General features: G+C 43.0%; 2 protein-coding genes across 6 annotated transcripts in view; one reads left to right on the top strand and one right to left on the bottom strand.

Moving 5' to 3' along the window:
- PROS1 (protein S) overlaps positions 1–4,177 on the bottom strand; it is a 51,434-nt gene extending 47,257 nt beyond the window's left edge. Inside the window, exon 1 of the mRNA XM_034791275.1 lies at positions 3,919–4,177. Coding sequence (XP_034647166.1) covers positions 3,919–3,997 — 79 coding nt within the window. The 5' untranslated portion in view covers positions 3,998–4,177. The remainder of the gene's footprint in view (positions 1–3,918) is intronic.
- Positions 4,178–4,710: 533 nt separating this feature from the next.
- The window catches only part of ARL13B (ADP ribosylation factor like GTPase 13B), a 79,004-nt gene continuing 60,118 nt past the window's right edge, over positions 4,711–23,596 (top strand). For 2 of the 5 annotated variants that reach the window (XM_034791309.1, XM_034791294.1), the window contains exons 1-4: positions 6,653–6,672; positions 9,735–9,918; positions 12,006–12,076; positions 16,619–16,868. In XM_034791309.1, the coding sequence (XP_034647200.1) occupies positions 9,860–9,918; positions 12,006–12,076; positions 16,619–16,868 (380 nt within the window). In that variant the 5' untranslated portion in view covers positions 6,653–6,672; positions 9,735–9,859. Of the gene's footprint in view, positions 5,233–6,281; positions 6,496–6,652; positions 6,673–9,734; positions 9,919–12,005; positions 12,077–16,618; positions 16,869–23,596 lie in introns of those variants that run through there. The other 3 variants (XM_034791300.1, XM_034791318.1, XM_034791287.1) reach the window with 3 other exon arrangements.

Raw genomic sequence — 23,596 nt, forward strand, 5'->3', positions numbered from 1 at the left:
TCTGAAATTTGAAGAAAAATATTGTTTTCTTTTGAACAAGTTTAACAGGTATTTGTTGTTACTCTGTTTCGCACTGACAGTTTACTTTTTGTCATCCAGTATACTGAATTAAATATAGCCACTGCCCTGAAGAATTTACAGTCTACTGCCATAGGACCAGTGCAGACATACCCATGTGCTAGAATGGAGTTCACATGACTTTGGTGCAAAGGTCTGCTCATGTGGATCTGACTACAGGATGGAAGGCTTTAAAGGCAGAGGCACAGACTGCCTCATAGTTAGGGCCCTACCAAATTCATGGTTCATTTTGGTCCATTTCATGGTCATAGGATTTAATAAATTGTAAATTTCATGATTTCAGCTATTTAAATCTGAAATTTCACAGTGTTGTAATTGTAGAGGTTCTGACCCAAAAAGGAGTTGGGGAGTGGGGGTTGCAAGGTTATTCTAGGGGGGTTGCAGTACTGCTACCCATACTTCTGTGCTGCTGCTGGCAGTGGTGCTGCCTTCAGAACGGAGCAGCTGGAGAGTGGCGGCTGCTAGCCGGGAGCCTAGCTCTGAAAGCAAAGCTGCCACCAGCAGCAGCACAGAAGTAAGGATGGCATGGTATGGTATCACAGGAGCCGGCTTCCTCTGGGCCCAGCCACCCCCCAAACCCCAACCACGTCCTGCCTCTTCCTGCCCCTGCTCCGCCCCATGTCCCCTGAACATGCCCCATCCTTGCTCCTCTCCCTCCCAGAGCCTCCTGCATGCCGCGAAACAGCTGATCATGGCTGGCGGTAAGCACTGGGAGGGAGGGGGAGGAGTTGATCAGCGGAAGGCAGGGGGCGCTGGGGGAGAGAAGGGGACCTGGCTGCCGGTGGGTCCTAAGCATCCATTAATTTTTTTCAGAGTCAGTGCCTATGTATGCTATTGCCACCCTTATTTCTGTGCTGCTGCTGGCAGGGCACTGCCTTCAGAGCTGGGCACCCAGCCAACACCCGCCACTCTTCAGCCGCCCAGCTCTGAAGGCAGTGCAGTAGTAAGGGTGGCGATACCATGACCCTCCTAAAATAACCTTGCAACCCTCCTGCAATTACCTTTTGGGTCAGGGCCCCCAATTTGAGAAATGCTGCTTTCCCCCATGAAATCTATATAGTATAGGGTAAAAGCGCACAAAAGACCAGATTTCAAAGCGGGACACCAGATTTCACGATCCGTGATGCATTTTTTATGGCCATGAATTTGGTAGGGCCCTACTCATAATGCATGTGCAAGAGGATGCTAAATTAAGGTTGTATGAGTAATGCTAAGTCTGGCATTACCTACATTTTGAGGGGTTGACTTTGCAACCTTAATGTTTTTAATGTAACTTTTTTCCCCCCAAGGTCATACAAAATAATTAAAGGTCCACAGAGGGACATTTGGGAGATCCAATTTACTTTTTCTTATAATAAAGAACAAGAGGAGCAGGGCTGGCTGAAATTTGGGATTTTTGGTTATCAGGAAATTTAAATATTTCAACATTTGGTTTTATTCCAATTCAGAATTAAACATTTTTTTTTCTTTTTTAAGTTTCCAGTGAACCAGAAATTCTTAATTTTGTTTGTTTTGGCAATGCTGACAGAGGGCATTTCTGAAATGAAATATGCTCGTAAGGACCCCAGTAGCAGTTGATTAACAGGAATCATGTTGACTTTAGTTTCACCACTGCTGCAAAGCAGTGTTGGAATTGACAAGAATCGTATCAATTTCAATCAGTAGCTGCCAGGACTCCCGGGGTCTGTGGCTCTGGGGCAGTGCATGTAGCACAGTTGTCCCAGAGCCACAAGCCCTGGAAGACCTGGGGTCCCAAGCAGCCCACCAGGAAACCGGGCAGGTTTCTGATGGAATCCTGGCTGTGATTCAACGAAAGTTTAGCAAACCCGAGATGTTTTCACCAAATATTTTGAATTCAACTCATTGGCATTTTCTGACAACACTTTGGCCTTGGCTTCACCGGCGCTGTACAGCGCTGCAACTTGCTGTGCTCAAGGGTGTGAAAACGCCCCCCCCCCCCGAGTGCAGCGCTGTAAAGCGCAAGTGTAATCAGTGCCTGCAGTGCTGCACACTCGCTCACAGCGCTGCAAGCTATTCCGTACAACAAAATTTATAAGAACTGGCCATCCGCATGCTTCAAACCGTAAACCGATTAGCAGCCATACACAAAAGCAAACTTTCCATGATGGTTATAGTATTACACAGTTCTCTGCCATTGCAAGATGAATTCCCTGATATTACAGGGGCCTGGGAATACTTCAGTCCCTCCAACTCTCTGCCTGTGGCACATCATAGTTTAGTCACTTGTGGGCTGTAAAATGACAATTGTTGGGTTTAGGCAGGTGCTGGGTGGTTGTGGTGGCCTGTGAGATAAAGGAAGTTAGACTAGATGGTCTGGTGGTCCCTTCTGTCCTTAAACTTAATGAGTCCATAACAACAAGATGAATTATTGGGGATGCTTTTGAAAACACCTGACATTGGTTGGAGCCGGAACTGGAATACTAGCCTAGATGGCACTTTTAATTTTCAAATATAAATGTTCATGGAAAGATAAGTGGGAGGGTAATGTAATGGGGGTGTAAGGGAAGAGAGAAAACTAAGCAAGAAGGCATGAACAAAGAAGAAAAAGGCATATGAAAAAAAGGGTTTCTTTTAGGCTCTGCACAAAAATAAGAGAGAATGACGAAAGCTCATTTTCTACAGCATTTAAGCAAAAGGTTGAATGGTAAATATTAGTTTTTTTCTGACTGCTTAATCATTAAACAGGTCATAAACATGCTTACACTTTAAAGGTTCTAATTCTGCTAGTGCCCCAAATTACTCCCCTGTGAATGTTCTTACTCTGGCACCAGCAAAAGAGGGCTGTTTGACCTGAGTGCAAACTGATCCCCTCCCCCCATTACTTCTAGAATATTTTTCCTCTCTCTCTACATTAACAAAAGGCTATATGGACATGTCTTTTCATCTAATCCACACTACCAGTGGCATCCTGCCTAATTTCAAAGCATCAGATTTGAAGTTATGCTGCTCAGGCAACCTTCAGACCACAGTCATTTGACTTAAGAAAACAAATGAATAAGAAGTCAAATGTAAAAATTGTCTGTACCAAAGCACTTTCTCAACACTACAGTTGTATTAACAATTCATTGGAAATAAGTAATATTCAAAATATTGACCATGAGCAAAGAAGGGCCCCAACTTGAATTCAACAAGCCTCATTTAGAGGTTACTTAAGAGCTGGCCAATAATCACAGCACTACATATTTTTTAGTGCTAAAAACATCAGCAACATAAACCTGTTTCTGCAACAAAAGTAACCTCCGCATTTAGCTAAAACAATGTACGGGGAGTCTGGTTTGCTCAACCATATTAATGCATTTTGAAGAAAAACAAAAACAGCAACGCTGAAGCTTAAAGTTCAGGAATTGCACAAAGATGATAAGGGGTCTGTTTTGTCTGTAAAAAACCGGGGGGAGAAGTTAGAGCTACCATTGCAAAAACTGGAAGTCTTGTCACATTTTCAGAATAAATCCCTCTCTTTCTGCTGCCTGGGGCAAAGAGAACTTGACACGAATGGCGGCTAATGGCCCAACTCACTCTGAATTCTTCTATCTCAATGGCACTTGATCTGTCCTCAGGAGAAAACAGGCAAGCAGCAAATTATTTCCACAAACGTACAAAGCGGTAATGTTGTTTTCTACGACTGCAATCTAGGAGCCTGATAGATTAATAGACCGCTGCCACCATCGCCTTGTTATGCACAGTAAGTTTCCAGGTGCTAGGTTTCCAGGTGCTGTGCATAACAAGGGGTAAGGGAAGGGGCAAAACCAACCCGAATTATTCACACAAACAAGCAAGTGTGAACTTTGCCTAAGTTTTGAAGCTGCTGAATTTACTTACATGTCCTGGCCTCTGAGAGAGCAATCACCACAACCAAACAAGTGTGGAAAGCGACGCAGCGCCTGCCTAGTAGCCTCATTCTTACAGAAAGCAGCTGGAGGGGGTTACCAGGCACGTGTGGTTGGTGCTGGCGAGATATGGGCAGACAGGTCGCCTTAGTTAGCAGAGCTTTGCTGTTTGTTGTGTGCCTGCAGCTTCTGTGAAATAGCAGCACCGCAGCAGCAGGGGATCTGGTGCCAGATTCCAGCCGTCCTGGAGAGCTGGGGGAGGGAGTGATAAGGGGGGGGGGGGGGGGGGGGGGGGGGGCGGGGGGGGGGGGGGGGGCTGGACACTTCCAGGAAACATTCCTGAGTGTTTCTCATGGAGCATAAACAGGATGCGCGAAGCTTACAGGGCCGCCAGAGCCAGGAGGCTGCTGAGCGCCAAGCGCTGGTTTACAGCTGCCCGGAAAGCGGCGGGGGGGGGGGGGGGGGGGGGGAGAGAAAGAAATCGCATAAAGTAAAACAGTAGCCTGCAAAAAGTTCACTTTCATCAATGTTTTCTGACCAGCTCTTAGCTCTCCCACCCAGATACAGAGAGGGACGGACACCTCCGCTGGGGCACCACACACCAGGTTCAGCTCAGGCAGACACTCCCAGTCCCGGGATAGAGGACACCAGGCACAGCTCCCCAGCCACAGACAGCCCTTAGGGACCCCAGGCACAACTTCCCATCCAGAGACAATCCCTTAAGGACCCCAGGCACAGCTCCCCAGCCACAGACAACCCCTTAGGGACACCAGGCACAGGTAGGGTTGGGCAAATTCCTGGAGATTTCATCACATGACATAATGTTTAATTAAAGATTAATCTTTGATTCCTGGAGACTCCAGGACAATTCTGGAGGATTGGCAACCCTAGGCACAGCTCCCCAGCCCAACACCTCCCTGGGGACACGGGGCACAGCTGCCCAGCCACAGACACTCCCTTGTGGGTAGTCACCAGGCACAGTTCTGAGTCACAGACACAACCACCCCAAAGGACACCAGGCACCGACAAGACACTTCCCCGGGGACACCAGGCACAGCTCCCCAGCCAGACATCTCCCCAGGGACACCAGGCACAGCTCCCCAGCCACAGACACCCCCTCAGGGACACCAGGCACAGCTCCCCAGCCAGACACCTCTCTGAAAGAACTATAAGAAGGGAGGACAGATGCTCCAAATGAAGCCCTTTCTCTCTGCCCATGGCATCCACAATACCTGAAGAACAAAGGAAGCAGCATTGAACTGGGGCATTGAAAGAAATTCAGCCAGTAAAACTGCTGGGACAATGGGTAAGAGTTTGAATTCATTTAGCTTAACTTAAGCATTAATTGTGTTTTACAGTTACAGTTATGGCTCATTACTTGTAGTCACTTAAAATCTATCCTTCTGTAGTTAATAAACTTGTTTTATCATTTTATCTAAAGCGGTGTGTTTGGATTGAAGCGTTTGGGAAACTCCATTTGGGATAACATCGGATGTGCACATCATTTTCTATTAATGAAATGACAGACTTTATATAATTTTGTGTTGTCCAGGAGAGAGCTGGGCAGTAGAAAAAGTACATTTCTGGGGGAAAGTCTAGGACTGGGAATTTGTTGAGGTTGTCATGCAGTGTAATGCAAGGGTGGCTGGCTATATCACTCCTAGACTATAACTGGGAGCCAAGTAACTTAGATGCTGAAGGCAGTGTGTGAGCAGACCAGGAGTGGTTACTCTCACCGCAAAACAGTGCAAAAGACACCCCAGGTTGGAGAGTTGAGGGGACACAGATGTTCAACAGTCCAGATTGTACAGCTAGGTATCAAGTATCAGGGGGTAGCCGTGTTAGTCTGTATCTACAAAAACAACAAGGAGTCTGGTGGCAACTTAAAGACTAACAGATTTATTTGGGCATAAGCTTTCGTGAGTAAAATCCTCACTTCTTGGTAATATCCCAAGTAGGCACCGCTCCCCAGCCAGACACCTCCCCGGGGACACCAGGCACAGCTCCCCCAGTCCTCAGCCAGGCACCCCGAGGACACCGTGGTCCTTCTGCAGGGATGGGGCGAGCCCTGCTGAGCGTGGGAGGGGGGGCGCAGGCCGATGTTAGGAGGCTACAAAGGGGTGAATGGGCTGGAAGCTGGAGTCGCCCCCCCTCGTTAATCAACAAAAATCCCCACGCTCCCGATTGGCTCTCCCACAGCTCCGCCCCCTCGTTTTGGCTAACACGGTGGCCCCGCCCCCTTCCCGGTAACCATGGGTTACCATCCTAGTTACGTTACCCTTCTTCCTCGCTTGTAGCGTTCTCCATGTGGCCCCGACCCCAGCCAATGGGCGAGCGTAGAGGGGGGGAGTCACGTGAGCGGGGGAGAGTCGGTCACGTGCCACCACGGTGGCCTCGTTGGGCCCGGAGGAGCCGGTTCTGAGCGGAGCTACGGACTCGAACGCGGCCTCCCCCTCCCCCTTCCGGGGCCCTCATGGCGGGGGCAGGGGGCGCGCGCGGGGAGCAGCCGGCGGGCGGGGCTACAGGCGCCTACGCGGCTTCGTCGCCTCGCCCCGCTGCTGAGCGCCAGGTAACGGGGTGGCCGCGAGCGCCTGGCTGGAGTCTCTGACCCCCCCCGCTCCCCGCCCGGGGACTGGTCCCTGCCCCGGGTCCCCTCGCTCCTGCGCGCCACCGTTGATGTCAGGGCCGGGGTTGCCCGGGCTCGTTCGCGGTGCCCGCGGGCCCCGTTCTCCCAGCGAGCGGAAAGGTGCCTGAGCCGCGTCCCAGCTTCATGTGCGGGGAGCTTGGCCGAGACACGGGGAGCCCTGACCGACGCTGGGTGGGCTCGCTGGTGTCTGCTGCCGGGAGCGTTAGCCTGGGGCTGGGGCGGAGGGGAGGGGGCCAGGCCAGGGAGTTCTAGCGCATCATTCCCCTGGGTGGTGGGGCGTAGCCCGAGTGTCTTCCTGGCCAAAGGCGGGTTGCTTCAGTCGTGGAAGAGAAGTCTGTGGGCAAAGCCTTGGGCAGACTATTACGTCTGCAGTGAGACAAGGTGGGTGAGGTAATATCTCTTACTGGACCTACTTCTATTGGTGAGAGAGAAGCTTTGGAGCTACACAGAGCTCTTCTTTCAGGTCTGGGAGAGAGAGCACTGTGTGGCTCCAAAGCTTGTCTCCCCTCTCATCAACAGAAGTAGGTCCAATGGAAAAAAAATATCTTCCCTACCTTGTCTCTCTAATAGTCTGGCACCGACCTGGCCAGGAGAACAGTGCAGACAACATATTAAATCTCTAGAGGGAGTAGAGTGGATCTTTGGTACCACCAGGAAGAAAATCTCTTCTCAGGGTGGAAGAGACCAATAGACCAGACCTGTCTGCAGAGCGGTTGCTGGACACTGCTGCAGATGCATGGATCCGTTTGAACTACTGTTTATGCAGTAACTTTGCATTACAGAAGAACAACTTTTAGTGGTTCGACTATCATTTGTAGTAGTCCTGTCTGTTACTGTCTCATAGCACAGTAGTGTTCCTTCTTATTTTGTACACCTGTTAAGTTAGTTTTCACGGGTAGGAATAGTATTAAAATTTTTGCCGAAAAAGCTTTTACTGTTGAAGCCACTGTGAGGTTTTGTTCAAAATAAAATACAACTAAAATAATCCCATTCCCTCCTCTAAAATTCAAATTTAAGAAAAGTCATGCAAGGCATGTAATAAATATGGAGCCAAATGTGATTAAATTAGAACACTTCTTGGGGAGTGGTATTTTTAAAGGCTTGGTGTGTTTTTTTTTTTTTTTAATTAATTTATAAGTGAGAGATCAGACTGTTGTCTTGGGAAGAAAATTCCCCACCCAAAGCCTCACCACATCAAAGGCAAAAATTGTTTGGTAATCTAAGACATGATGGTGGTTTACCTAAAAACAGTTTTACCCTACACTATGAAGATACATAAACATGTATTTTAATTTTGTTCCACTATGTGACTTTGTTCATAGATATAGTATTTTTTCCTGATAATGATTTGCCTACATTTATATCTCATATGCTTGTCCTGAAGGTGAAAGAGAGAGCCGCTTATTTGGGTTCCAGTCCTTTGCGTTTGCTTGTAGCTTTGCTGAGCAGCAACAGCAGAGTGAAACTAACAAGGTTCTGCTCTGTTTTGCAGTTGACATTCAAACCCCTGTAGGCAGCAGAGAAGCCATCAAGAACTACTGCAGTAGTTCTCAAATGTTTGTATTGGTGACCCCTTTCACACAGCAAGCCTCAAGTGTGACCCCCCCTTTAAATTAATTCCCCCCCCCCAAATATTTAATACTATTATAAATGCTGGAGGTGAAGTGGGGTTTGGGATGGAGGCTGACAGCTCGTGACCCCTCAGGTAATACCTTGTGATCCCTGAGGAGTCACGATCCCCCGTTTGAGAACCCCTGAACTACTGGTTTCATGCTACTCTCTGGGAGAGCCATGAGCAGTAGCAAAAATAGGTGATGTAGTTATTGATGAGGGAGGAAGAGACGGACTGGGAGAGGACTATTTTACTGAAGACTTCCTTCCACCAGCAGCCAAGAAGCTATGGAAGGAGTGTGGTTGTAGAGGCACTCCTTCCACCCCTGGAAAACTTTGGAATGTTTGGGGAGACAAATCTGTCTCCAAGCAATCAGATAAGCAGCTGATAAATTTGAAGCCTCATTAGTCAGAGTCTGGGATTAGAGTCAGCATCTTTGAGCAGATTCTGAGGACAGTTTCCTGATAGTAATCCCAGGATACTTGTGCTTCCCAGAAGCTGGTGACAGAGATACGGGCTTCTTACCAGCATGCTGCTGCTGAGTCTAGTGGAGAGAGAAATGGTGGTATTAGGAAGGGTGGTTCCCATACTCTTCCATATCAGCCACTAGATAATAGGAAAGCTACTCTGGTTAATTTAATTAGATGTGGTAGACTCTTCTGTCCCAGCAGCATAAACAAACTTGAAGGGACACTTAATTTAAAAATCACACTTGTCTCCTACTGTTGTTTATAGCACCTAAGATCATTCTACCTTGAAATCAGACCATTCTTAAATTTTTGTTTACTTTGCATTTGACTGCCTATTGTGTATAATCAGGTTTCACAGTGGTCGCCCTGTTAGTCTGTATCAGCAGAAACAATGAGGAGTCCTTGTGGCATTTTAGAGACTATCAAATGTATTGGGGCATAAGCTTTATGTATAATCAGTGTATAATCAGTTGCCTCTGTGTGGGTGTTTTACACAGCAACACTGGAGAGAGAAATATTCCCCTGTCGGTCCAAAAAACAAACAGGGAAATCGGATTGTAAATCCCATAAAAATTGGCACTGGCAAAGCAGATGGGGAAGAGGAAGCATCTGAGACTACTCTTAAGTCTCCAAATCTGGGTAGATAAGCAATCAGAAGCCAGGCCAATTTGTAAGTTTACATTTAAAAATAGCTCCATCTCCTTTTCCCGAGGCCTATATGCTGATGCTCCTTCCATTAAGATTTTAGATCGTGACTACACTTGGAATTATCACTGATTTCAGCCATCAGCATAGCTGTGTGATGGGTCATCCAAGAAAGCTGCAATTTGTACCCTAGGGTTTGTCTCTGCTTGAAAACTGGGTAAATCCTATTGGTGCAAGTTGCAGATTTCCTTGTCCACACTAATTTAGCACTTCACAGATGTCTGAAATAGGGGCTAATGCTCAGTGTAAACAGAGCCTTAGGATAGGGGTGGTTCTAAGCAGGGTGGCTCTTCCCGATAAGGGAAAGAAAATTTGCTTTGGTTACGCTTGGGGACTGACTGTGTTCTTTGTTTTGTTTTCTTCATTGCTACTAGTGACAAGACTGCACCCGAGCTGGTGCTCTTTGCTCCTCCACCTTCTTGTCTCTCACTGGAGTTCTCTGACCTGTCCACACACAATTTCAGTAGCTTCCTTGGCCCTGGATGGCTGGCGAAGAGGGATGTTTAGTCTGATGGCCAATTGCTGTAACTGGTTAAAACGGTGGCGGGAGCCTGTCAGGTACGATTAAGCAAATGAGAGTATTCTATGTTTCTGCAGTGGCTTTCATCCCAAAGAACCTCAAGAGCTCTAGGTATTGTACTATATGTCCAGGGTTACTCCATACTACCATTTTGTCTGTCTTACTTTTCTTCTTAGTTACCCTTTGGTAAAACCTGATTTTTTACTTTATTATTATTTTTTTTAGATAAAAGACCAAAACCTAAGGTGCATAATTGTTTTTTCTTTGAGAGAAATTCAGATGTTTTTTGAGTTTTAAAAAACAAAACACAAACCAATGATCAGTTACTCAGGTAATTTCTTTCTGACTGAAAGAATTCGTGAAGTTCAAAATATTTACTTTTCCCTTTTGTGTGGACTAATGTTGGGAACTGGGACAGAGAAGAGCAGTGACTTAAAATGTGTAATGTAGGGCTGTCAAACTCATTCTGGATTTTGTTTTTAATTATTGTCCGTGTGGAGGGATATACATTAAAGGGTAGATATACTACCCTTCATCCACAGCAGATGTTATATCATTGAGAGTTTTGAACAAAGATCAAGGGTGGAATATGGCCTTTATGAAATGTTAGTTGTAATCATCATTATTTAACTGTCTCATTGTTACAGTCAGCATTCTGGTAGAGTATTCTCACATTTGGGACCACTGTTGTTTCTCCCCTCTGTTTCTTTTCCTTCCCCATCTTTCTTCCTGGTTTTAGTCTCCCCTTTTCTTGGATGGGATTGCTGACACCTCTCAGAGCCATTGTTTTGGATTGTCCGTTTCCAGACACAGGAGAACACCATATTTGTTTATATTTGGTGTACCTTGGAAGAATTTCTTGACAGCCTTGAGAGCTAGAAACTTAATTTTAAAAATATGGATTCTGCAGAATCCAAGCTTGTCAAATGGATCACATAAGTCTGCCACTTATCTGACAAATGCTTGCAGACTTTTTTCTGCTTCTTTCACTTGATTTGTTTGGTTGCTGCTTATTGCCACCACTGGAATTCATTGTGATCCTGCTCTACACCTCTTGCACTACCTCCTCTTGCCCTTCTGGATGCCCTGAAGAAATTGGTGTGCAGCTTCACAAACTTAGTTTGTCACAAAATGCTATCATATTCTGAAAGAGATTGGAAATAATCATGTTTTATTTAGTGTCCCCTTAATTAGTGTAATTTGAGGACTTGCCACCCAACTATGCCAAAATGTCAGTTTTACCTATTTTTAAAATGAGATTAGCGAAGGTGTTGGTTGCAAAAGCTTCTGTTTTTTGTCTTTTGTTTTCACAAATCCGTTCAAGCTCACTTGAATTATTGAGAAAGTAATGAAAGTATATTTCCTCATTGCTGTAATTTTAAATAATTCTAACACCCCCTCTCTCTGTGGTATGTGAATTTAACAGGGATACAGCACAAGTGACATATTTGATGTATTGCTCATTGATAGGAATGAATACCTTCATTATGGCCTTGGGGATTTGCCTTGGTTAGACATTGATATAGCTATACCAGTATGAACACGTAGCGTACACAGGCAATGTTGTTGTTCGCCTGGTAGAGCATAAATTACTCTGCTTGCAACTGGGATAACACTACAGACAAGGAAAGGAGTATTTCAATGGTGCAGCTACACTGATGGTTGCAGTATGATCAAATCCTCAGTGTGGATAGGGCTTTAGTTTTAGTTTGTAGGAAAAGGGGGAAATGGAAGTTATGGTAATTATTAAAGAGAATACAACCATGCCAAAAAATATGGAATTCAAATTGATGGTACCTGGGATTCAATTTCCAAAAGACAAATAGAAATGAAAGGCAAAATCATTAAGTCTTATATGTATCTTTTCAAATTATATTATCACCCAGTATTAAGCTTATCTCTTTATTACTTAGTCTGCTGAACTCTTTGATTAGCTGGCTGTATGTTAAATACCAAATAAACAAACATAAGTCTCTCTGGTACTGGATATTTTGAAGCCTATTGGTTTTACAACATTGTGGTAACTTTGTTATTTATGCATTCAAATACTTGCAAAAGTCCAACACAATGTTCAAGTAGGGGAAAAAAGCCTTGCAATATCTTTTTTTTTTTTTTTCTTCTGAAGGAAGGTGACACTAGTGATGGTGGGACTTGATAATGCTGGTAAAACTGCTACAGTGAAAGGAATCCAAGGAGGTAAGCAGTAAATCTTTATATGAAGTTCTGAACTAAGTATTTTAAGACTAAATATGATGGTCAACTCAAAACCTTTTTTTAAAATGACCAACTTAAAAAAAAATCCTAAATGATATGACCTCAATTCTTAAATCTCTTTAAAAGGATTTAGAAAGGGGTTTTATGTTCCTCTATTTAAATGGGTATTCCAAACAAGGGCAAAACTGACTGTACAAAGGAAAGAGGGAAACAGATGACACAAAATTGCTGTCAAAAGCAGAGAGAGCTACATTGTGGGGAAAAGATCCTATTTCAGTTATAGTTTCCACAACACCTAAGAATACTATGACAGTGTCCTGGACAAACTTTATTGAATTAAGTTTAAGTATTTTAGGAGTTGATTGTATTAAAAATGAAAATGTCAATGTCCTATTGAGGGACTGTATGTGTTTATATGCTGGAGGAGGGACCACAACCCTCCAGGAACTAAAAACGGCAGAGCTGGGTAGGTGCTTAGGCACATTCACTCAGGGCATAACGCCCCCAGATAGCTTCCACCACTGGAAAGAGGCTTACCTGTGCTTGTTCATACTGAATTCTCCAGGGCCCAACAGTCAAAGGAATTTTGGATAAATAGCCTGAGTTAAAACTGACTCAGGGTCTTCTTTCTGATCCAGCAAACAGAAAGGGTCTCACATCCAGGTGGGGCCCTCAGTCCTTAGGGAAAAGTAGGAAGTCTGTTTTTGGCCCATTGATGACATAAGACATCAGCTGGTTGTGAGCTGAAGCTGTGATGACTTGTGACCACAAGAAAAAACCCTGCGTGGGGTTTGAAGGACTAATAACCAAACATAACCCTTTTTGGAGTGAGGGAGTGATCCTTGGTAAGATCATTAGCATGCTTGTAGGTTCTTTTATTGTTTTTAATGTTTTTCTCTGTAATGCTTTCACCTTAAGAATAAATATGCTTGCTTATAACGGGCTGTGTGGTAACTTAGAACTGTGGCAATTTTATTGTGTAATTATCTTTGAAGAAATGAAAAAACAGGCCTCTGTAGGCAGTCTTTCTTTTGCTGTGGATATCACAGCATAGTCAGGAAACTGTACAGCCTCAAAGTACCCCCATCAAGAGGGAGAGAAACATGTGACTCCACTCAAGAGAGGTGATGGCTGAGGAGCCTGGCCTGGTAGTGCTCCTGCTGGGCCATATAGGGGATTATGGGTGCAGTTGCCCTGAACTGTGATGTCACTTGTAATTATATGATGTATAACACTTTATAACCCCCCTCATTCTACCCACCTGAGTTTATGGTGCCCCTTTTAAAAATGACTTTTATTTGGGCTTCTTGCTTTGAGACTATAGGCCCCAATCCTGCAGATGACTCCATCGTAAAAATTCAAACCGTAGTTCAGTGAGTCAAGGGATCTGAAGGGAATTAGGCCCTCAATTCCCATTTAAATTCAGTGGAAGGTTAGCACAGAATTACCTTGGGCTTTTTTAAAATTCCAAGCCTAAATTTTCAAAGAGGTGAGAACCGAAGTGCATGTGCCGTTTGTGTGAACCTGCATCTGGGAAATGTGTGGCTAAGTGTGTGCACAATCATGATTCATGTGTACATCTGCTCTGTGTGAGGGTGCATGCTCATGTCTAATGGCCATGCGTGTCTTTTAGAATGTGGGAAGTTATTCAGTAGTTCATTTTCTGGCACATGCAATGTATATTTTTCCTCATAGGGTAAGATGCTGTTTCTGTTAGAGAAGGAGCTGACTATAAATTGCTAGCTTTGTGACAGAAAGAGAGAAAAAATCTCCAGCCTTCTTTTAGGACTGATATTCTAGCTCATAATTTTGTTTGAATTATTGCAAAGATATAAAGTGTTTTTTCTGGTTAATGAGGCATTTCACTTATTAGCATAGGTTAGAGAAATCAATAGATCTGATTTCTTTGTACAGAAATTGCTTTCTGATGAAATATACCGCAATGTGCATACATCAGTAAACTTTATGTAAAGTCAATGTTATAAGTATAACCTATTTTATGATATTGACTGTCAGTATAATTAGGAAAGGAATCCAAAGAAGGAAATGGTGTGTATATAACTTAAAGGATGGTTCTAATGATATATTTTTATATCCTCATTTATAACCAGGAAAGCACCAGCAACTTTCTAGACATTTTGTACAGCAAGAGCTCAGCTGGCTTTGGAGAGAATTTTCTCTTGTCCCTCTCCACTGATTAATGCACATGCATGCAGGCCATAATTGGAATCGGATAAAATTGGTGCTTTTAAAGACAAATGTTTGGTGTAACTTTGTGTTTGAGGTAGTGGAAGGTTTTTCCAGCTGTGTGCATTTAATTTAGCATCTAGGGTGTGCTATGCAATATACTGACAGGTATAAAGACAAACTCTCTGCCCCAAAATGCTAGTTGAGGGTCAGTAAATCAATGGATTTATCAGGTGTAAATGAGGTTATGAAGACTTTTTCCCCCATTCTGTCCTTCTGGATCTTTTTTTTTAAAGACAGTGAATCCATAGTTAATATTTAATCTGCCGTTGTTTCAGCACTGATACTAACACCTCCATCAGCAAAACGAACTGATTTTCCTCAAAATTTGACAGGTCCTCTTCCAGGATAAACTCTTTCTAGAAAGATGGAACCAAAATGGACTAGATATTTCCACTATGGGGTTCCATATTAAGAGATTCTGACTCTGTTGAAAGTTTCTTAATGCTTTGTTGTGAAAACAGCTTGGCCTAGAAATGTCACATTTGTTTTTCTCAACTGACCTGATGGAGGAGAATGCGTTCAATTAGTTTTTAGGGTTGATAGTAGCTAATTGTTTAGTTATGCGTGGGGGGTCATTAATACTATTGGATAGTGAACATAGTTTTAATTGAGTGCATTGTAATGCACATGTATTCCAAATATATGCACCTTAATGTATTTTGACTCGCAGAACTCACAATACATGGACCAGCCAGCACAGTGGGCAAAGATTTGCTATGAGGCGTCTGCGAGGAAATTTTCACAGAAAAGACCGTCCATCATAATCTGGGCCCTCTGTACTTCACAGTACAATGGGACTAAATTCTGCGGCGGCAGCCTCTAAAATTCTGCATCAACATTAACTTGTTCTGCGACCATGAAAAATACCCTTAGTTCTCACTGTGCCTCCCCCACAAACACACACAATTATGGCTCATAGTTGAAAATATTCAGCATAAAATTTGTCTGCTGTTTTTGAAGATAACATTTTTTCGCTATACTTTCCATGTATCCTGGTTGTGCAGCCTGGGTCTTGGCTCCTATGATGTTGTCTAAGTGGTCTGGCTCAGAATTGCCATTCCCTGGTGTGACAGTGAGGGAGGGTGCTTGTACCCATTTAATTGCTTCATCTTTCTAGTTTCACAAACCTCAGCTGCTGCAGAGTTCTTCAGGCTGCTGCTTCTGACTCTTCCTGCTCTCTGGTTGCAAGCTGGACTCCAGCTGTCGCTCCACAACCCTCTGTTGCTTGGCTCCATGTAGCAGTGCACGTAAATCTAATTAGCTCCCTCCAAGGGAGGAGCTGGAAAGTGAGAAGGGTAGCTCCCTTTTATGGACACCCAGCCAGCCAGTTAGCTATAAAATCCCTCTTGGTAGCTGTTCTCTACTTTCTTTACCTGTAAAGGGTTAAAAAGTCTGACTGCATGCATAGGTAAAAGGAAGCCAAAAGAGCCAATGGGAAGGCTAGAACTTTTTAAAACTGAAACAAGACTCCCCTTTTGTGTGTCTGTGGTAATTCTCCCAGAGAGCAGGGACAGGGCTGGAGCATGCTGTAAAAGCTTGCACCAGGTATGAAAAATCATTAAATCATACCTAGGAACTACTAATTTGAAACCCCAGATATGTAAATAGATCAAGAGATGTCTAGGAAGACGCAATTAGGTTTATCTCTTTTATTTCTTTATGGCTTGTGGACTTCTCTGTGCTAACCCCGAAATGCTTTTGTTTTGCTTGTAATCATTAAGCTGGACCTCAAGAAAACCATTCTTCATGCTTAATTATTATATTTGCTCTTTTTAAATCTAACAATAGTCTAGGTTCCAGATGTATTTTCTTTCTTTTTGTTTTTAATAAAATTTACCTTTTTTTAAGCAGAGGATTAGGATTTTTGGGTCCTAAGAGGTTTGTGCATATGTTGTTTAATTAGCTGGTGGCAACAGCTGATTTCCTTTCTTTTCTTTCTCAGCTCTTCCCCGGAGGGGTGGTGGTGAAAGGGCTTGAGGGTACCCCACAGGGAGGAATTCCCAAGAGCTCCTGGGTCTTAAAAAAAAAAAACAAAACAAAACAAAAAAGCCCAAACAAACTTTAAAGACAAGGTAATTCTCATACAGCAGCACATGTTAATCTGGAATTAAGGTTGTAAACTTGTTTTCCATCTAAAACATGTAATTAGAAGCGAGTTGGCCATTTTAATTGTATGGGCTTAGACTCTGAATTTTGACATATAAATCATAAAATAAATGAAATTGTTATAGCTAAATGAATCTTTCACCAAATATTTTCTTTATGATTTGACAGAGTCTCCTGAAGATGTAGCTCCAACAGTTGGATTTTCTAAAATTGACCTTAAACAGGGAAGGTTTGAAGTCACTATCTTTGACTTAGGAGGTGGAAAACGAATACGAGGCATCTGGAAGAATTACTATGCTGAGGCATATGGGATAATATTTGTTGTGGATTCCAGTGACACAGAGAGAATGGAAGAGACGAAAGAGACCATGACTGAAGTTCTAAGGCATCCTAGGATATCTGGGAAGCCTATATTAGTGTAAGTAACATGAATAAATGATTTACTACTAATCTATAACTTATTAAATGTTGTTTGTATACAGATTAGTACGATAATTCTTCCCCCTCAGCCTCACTTCTTTTAGTATCATTACAAAATAACATCATAATGGCTGTATTTGGTCAGACTTCTTATGAACGTCACACACTCATTTTCTACAGTTGAGCTCACTGTTAGGGTAAACTTCTAGGCCCAGTAATTACAACATGCCTCCTCCACCCATATGCACAATAGTCCAGTTGCTAGGGCACTCAAATGGGATGGGGGAGCCCTGCGTTCAAATCCCTTCTCAGGAGGGATTTGAACTAGGATCTGTTGCAGCCCAGCGAGTATCCTAACCACCAAGCTATAGAGTATTCTGGAGTGGGATTATCTCATTCTGTTGAAGCTGTTGGTCTTAGTATAAAATACTTGAATAGCCATTGGGCTAGGGGTGGGGAGAAGGGAGTATGAATATATTCAGGGGTTAGGGAGCATACCTGGGTTCCAGTCCCTGTTCCAGAGGTGAGTGCTCTAACCACTGGGCTGTTGGTTCTGAGGGATACCACCTCCTCTTCATTTGTGAATCTAGCCTTTCATTTTTTTTGCTTTTATTAAAAATACCCAATGCAAAACAGTGTATTCAGCCCAAACTGAATCTCTTCCATTTTTTTTACAACTGCCATTGAATTAAAAAAAAGTTATTTTCCCAGCTCTAATTAACAGTAAATTTAACATCCATAAGTTGTGCATATCTAACACAAGGTGGTGCTACTTGTACATGATCAGAAAAATCTAATTAGAGAAAGCTGACTTTAATAGCAGTTGGGATTTGTTTTTGCTTTTGGTTCATATGCTTAATTTTAAAAAAAGTTGAGGGTTTCAGAAGGTCTAACAACTAGAAAAATATTAAATTTTGTTTGAATATGATTGACTTCTAGAATTCTACTCCTTCTAAACTTTTGTTAAAAACAAATATTTGAAGAACACCAGAAATAACAAACTTTACTAATTCCATTTTTAGAACAATTGTGCAAAACTAGGACTGTACAACAACTTCTCCAAAAGAAAGATGGAGGTCATAAATGGTAAACTAGGACAAAACCCATGTGTAGGGGGCTCAAGATTGAATTTTATAATACCATATAATATATATACACACACACACACAATGCGTCAGTTTATCCTTACATAACCAAGGTTATCTACAAGGTTACCATGCATATAATTTGGAGGGGAAGCTCTTTGCTTTAAAGCTTAAGTGCTGGGAATCTGCTAGTGTATGAGATTCCAAAAGTGAAACTGACTAGTCTGTCTTGATCAAGTTAAGCGAGATGCAGAAAGCAAACAGCATAAATGTTGAAAAATAAATTTAGGTTTTTTACTTGTCGTCTTGGTTATCTATGATGGTGTTGGTGTTACCGGGAAGACGACAAATCTATTTCTAAAAATATTTTAACCCAACAGTGTATTTTAAAAATGAAATTGTGACAGCCGTCAACTGTCATTCTCTCTAAATGAATAAAAATTGTTCAGCTTTCCATTATAAAATCTCTAGGTCTTGATCCTGTAGTTGGGAAGCGTGGGCCTTTGTGCCCATACAGACCCTCTGTGACTTCAGTGGCCTTGACAAAGGCATATGGTCCTCCCTGCATGGATCTAATTGCAGGATCAGCACCATAATCGTAGTGCGGTGGGCTAACTCAATCTTCAGGTTTGTTGAAGTTGTTGCTTTTTAGCTGATTGACAGTACAGGATTTGTGGCCTGCTGTCAAAATTCATGTTGTCCATAAATCCTAGTCCTGAAAAGGGATTCACCCATGCACAGCCCCAGGGCCCCACATGAGTCAGTGGATCTTTTTCCAGGATTGGTGCAATATATTGTACGGTTCCCTTTCTCTGTTCTTTTCTTGTGCCGCTGGCATAATTGCCAAGCTTTCTGCAGCTTCAGGAGGCATGTTATACAAATTATTTAATTTGTATAATTTAGAGGTTGTTGCCACAGGATTTAGGGGTGCTTGACACAGAATTTGGTCCCATTGTGCCAAGGAGTACTCGAACCCTGGAAACAAGGCCTTGGACCATAAGCAGGAGTGTGAACAGCATAGAAATATAGTGCTTGGTGGAGGAGAAGAGACCAGGGATCTTGATCACAGCCCAGTGCACCTATAAAAGATTATTCTATGGGGAAAAGATCTTGCACTCTCTCTCACTTAGACATGAGTGTCATGTGGTAGGTCTGTCCTTCACAAAACTTAAGAAGTGTTTTCATTTTTTTTAAGACCTGAGTACAGGAGGTGACAATATAGCAGCATATGGAGTGTTTGTTTATATTGTGGAGATCGGTCTTTTTTAATATTCCATTGCTTTCAATTTTTGAAGTGTAGTTTTATTTTATCTAGTATTTCTTACTGTTCATGTATCAGAGGGGTAGCCGTGTTAGTCTGAATCTGTAAAAAGCAACAGAGGGTCCTGTGGCACCTTTGAGACTAACAGAAGTATTGGGAGCATAAGCTTTCGTGGGTAAGAACCTCACTTCTTCAGATGCAAGTAATGGAAATCTCTAGAGGCAGGTATATATCAGTGTGGAGATAACGAGGTTAGTTCAATCAGGGAGGGTGAGGTGCTCTGCTAGCACTAACCTCGTTATCTCCACACTGATATATACCTGCCTCTAGAGATTTGCTTCTTACTGTTCATGTTTACTCCTGAATAGTGTTCCTTTGAAAACAAAGTGAAATCATTAGCTTGATGCTTGAAAAATGTCACTTACAGAGCAAAGAGTATGAACAATAATTAAGGCTAAGATTTTGTCATGGATATTTTTAGTAAAAGTCAGAGACAGGTCACAGGCAATAAAGAAAAGTTCATGGAAGCCCATGACCTGTCCTTGACCTTTACTAAAAATATATCCGTGACAAAATGGGAAGGGATTGGGCAGCTGCGGGGTGGTTGAGAGATCTGGGGTCCCCACCACCTGTGGGGGCTCAGAGCTCCAGGGTCCCTATGCCACCAGCAGCGGAGGGGAGCTACAGGGTCCCCCTACCCCCTCCCCAGAGGCTGGGAGCGCTGTGGGAATCCCTCTGCCACCGCCACAGTGGGGAGCTGCAGAGCTCCCCATGGCAGCTGGGGAGCTGCCTGGGGTCCCCTTGCCCCCCGAGAGATTGGGGGCCTGCTGCCTCAGGTGTGTGGAGGGCACCTTATAGCTCCCCGCTGCTGCGGGAGGCAGCGGGTCCCTGCATCTCCCAGCTGCCAGGGATTAAGTCACGGATTCCGTGACCTCTGTGACAAAACCACAGCCTTAACGATAATTAGTCATAAACCTGGTGTCTATGTTGGAGAAAACTGCTTAAAATCTTATTAAATCTGTTTATTTGATGCAAATAATATTTATGTATGTGTGGTAGAAAACTAAGATTTAGTAAATGATGCATTGACTTTTGAAGATAAAGTTCTGGAAAGTAGAACTTAAACGTATTGTACTTTAGCCATATTTATAAACTTAAGAAAATATTGTTAATCATTTTTCCCCTACTCTATTGAAATTAAGAGAAAAAGCAACACCCACCCGAAGTATCAGGTGAATAATGACATACCTAAATAGAAGGAACCAGTCTCTGGAGTCACAGCTCAATTCCATTTCATTTTCAGCATGTGTACTGAAGAGTGATGAGAGTGGTTGAGATCTGATCACTGAATAGAACAAATAGATATTCATGTTTCTTTTTAAGCATGAAATACCTATTATAGATTGAGCTAAAATGCCATCAATTTAACATAGATTAAAACAATGCCAGCCATCTATCCTAAGTTATCATGCACTATATAAGATTATTCACTCATACAAAAGCAAATGCTTGTGTTGTCCACTCTTTGAAGTATTAGAATGTATCTAGGACCCTCTTTGATTTTCTGTACAGCAAGCAAAAGCCTTACTGCATGTCCATAATCTGTTTAATGAGCAATCTGCTTATCAATTATTGTATGCAAGGCCATAGAAAACCATCCCTCTTCCAAGGAAGCTGTATCCCTTTTTAAACCAGGCAGTACCTTATTTTGACTGTCCTGGTTGCAAGGCTAGCTGCACCTTTACATTCTGTGTTCCCTCTCATGTCTTAAGCCTTGTGCCTTAGCCTCTCCTGGAGTGGAATTCCACAATTCTTCCACTCCTAGATTGGGCCCTGGGATACAGCACTCTGTTTAATCAACCAGTCTTATCTAGACTGCCTGACTGAGATCTGGCACCTGTAGTTCTTCCTTTCAGGAGTCTGACAATAGTGAATATAGTGACCATACACCCTTCTTAAAACAAAGTATGGTAGGAATAGGAATAAAGCATTTAGAGAGAGGATTTTAAATGTCTACATGCATGTCAACCTTACCTAAGGCTTGCCATCCCTGATGGTAACCTATTTAGGCCTCACTTCTGCCTGTCTCTCCACTTGGTTCCCCTGAACAACTACCCCCATCTCTTCAGAGAGACTTTTTGACCTGCTGTACTCATTTGCTCTTCTGCCTAAGTTGGCTTTGGCCCTTCTGGACAAAATTGGATTTGCAGACTGAGGAGGAGGTAGACTCTTAAAGCTAACAGCCCTTAATAAGCTCTAAGTGTTTGCTGAAAGGTGGCTTATTTTGAGCCTTTCTTTTGTTTTCTGCATGTTTTTGCTTACAGGCCCCTGTTAAATGAAACCAATATAGTCATACAGTAAATATACCAGTAACCACGTCAACGTAGAGTATTCATAAATTATTACAGAACAGCTCCAATTCCATCAGTACTAATAAAAATTGCATTGGGAAGGAATGATGGCCGTAAAGGCATAGAAATGAAACTCAGCCCAGGTCCTGGTCTCAGCTCTGCCACAAACCTCTTGTGTCACCTTCAAGAAATCAGTGTAGTGCCTGACCTTTTTTTTTTTTTTTTTTTTTAAATAGAGCAGGTGCAATTCTGTGTATTCAAATACCTCAATTGTACACACAAAGTATTTGTAGTTACATGGTTAGTTATGCGCCTAACTAATCATGGGTGCATGAAGATGCCTTTTATATATGCATAATCATATGGCTGTTTGAAAATCAGGCTCTTAAATGTTTCTTCCTCCAGTTTGCTCATCTGTGAAATGATGATAATACAGTAACTCCTCGCTTAACGTTGTAGTTATGTTCCTGAAAAAGGCAACATTAAGCCAAACAAAATTAAGCGAATCCAATTTCCCCACATTAAGCAAAACGATATTAAGCAAATCCAATTTCCCCATAAGAATTAATGTAAGTGGGGGTGGGGGCTTAGGTTCCAGGGATTTTTTTTTGCCAAACAAAAGGCGTTATGTACATTTTAAACAAGCAATTTAATACAGGTATAAGTTTTAAACAATTTAAAAAAAACAATTTAATACTACAATCATCATTGCTGAGTATGAAGCAATGGGAGGTGCCCCCACTGGCACTGCAGACAATGAGGCAGGCAAGGAGGCTGAAGTTGCCGTAGGGCTAGGAGAAGCATGTTGCACAGCAGGAGCGGCAGCTTCCCGTACTGTGAAAGCACCAGGGATGGGGGGCTCAACCCTCGGCCCGCCCATTCCAACCCTTCCCCCAAGCCCTCACCCTTAACCCGCCTCTTCTCCCCCTCACCTTCTCCCCATTTACTCCACACGCCGCATCCTCGCTCCTCCCCTGCCTCCTGCCCGTGGCAATCAGCTGGTTTGCGGCGTTCAGGAGGCAGGGGAGGGAGGAGGAGCCTGCGCGCCGAGTCCTCGCTCCTCCCTCTTGCCTCCTGAACACCTCAAACCAGCTGATTGCCACGGGCAGGAGGCGGGGGGAGCAGGGGGAAGGCGCTGATCACGGGGTCTGCTGGCGGCCGGATTCAGACTCTCTGATAGAAGGTGCTGATTACAATCAATGCAGAATTCTGAATGTTCTTGTTATGCATATACATGTCCAGTCCCTTTTTGAATATTGCTAAATTCTTGGGTTCAGTAAATTCAGGTGGAAATGAGTTGCTCATTCTAACTTTATCAGTTTTGAATTTGCCACCTTCTAATTTCATTGTCACCTGAGACAGGGAGAGCAGAAGTCCCTGACCACTCTTCTCTCTACCACTTATTTTATATGCTTATATCATGTCCCTTTTTATTCATTTCCTAAGATAAGCAATCCCAATTTTTTAAACTCTCTGCATATGAGGATTTTCCCATGCCCGTAATCATTGTTGGCACTATTCTCTGAGCCCCTCGTTGATTGCTGCAATATCTTTTCTTTGAGACAGGATAACCAGTTCTGTATGAAGCACAGGGTATTCCAGATGAGAGCACACCACTGATATCTATTTAATACAGCTAGATAGAATTTCTAGATCTGCCATCTCCCTTTGCATTAACTGACATGTCTGAACATATATAAGAGCATGTCCAAATACAATTCCAATCCATGTCAAGTAAAATAAATGCCTATTAAAGTGTGTAGTCCATTTATCAATATAGCTGTGGGTGCTCAGTTTTGCTGAAAATCAAAACCTAGCTGTGTCAAGTTGAATATCCAAAAATTCAAATATGCACAGTTGGTGAACGCTTTTGGAAATGTGGTAGTTCAGTAATTGTGTTGATGCACAAGAATAAGTAGAATCTGGTTCCTGTAAATTTGACCAGGGCTAATAAGTAAAAAAAAAAAAAAAAAGTAAAAATTGTGTATTTTTTTTCCCTCTATTAAAGTTAACAAATATAACTGAATAC

The sequence above is a fragment of the Trachemys scripta genome, chromosome 1 (assembly GCF_013100865.1).
Source record: "Trachemys scripta elegans isolate TJP31775 chromosome 1, CAS_Tse_1.0, whole genome shotgun sequence".
Lineage (NCBI taxonomy): Eukaryota > Metazoa > Chordata > Testudines > Emydidae > Trachemys > Trachemys scripta.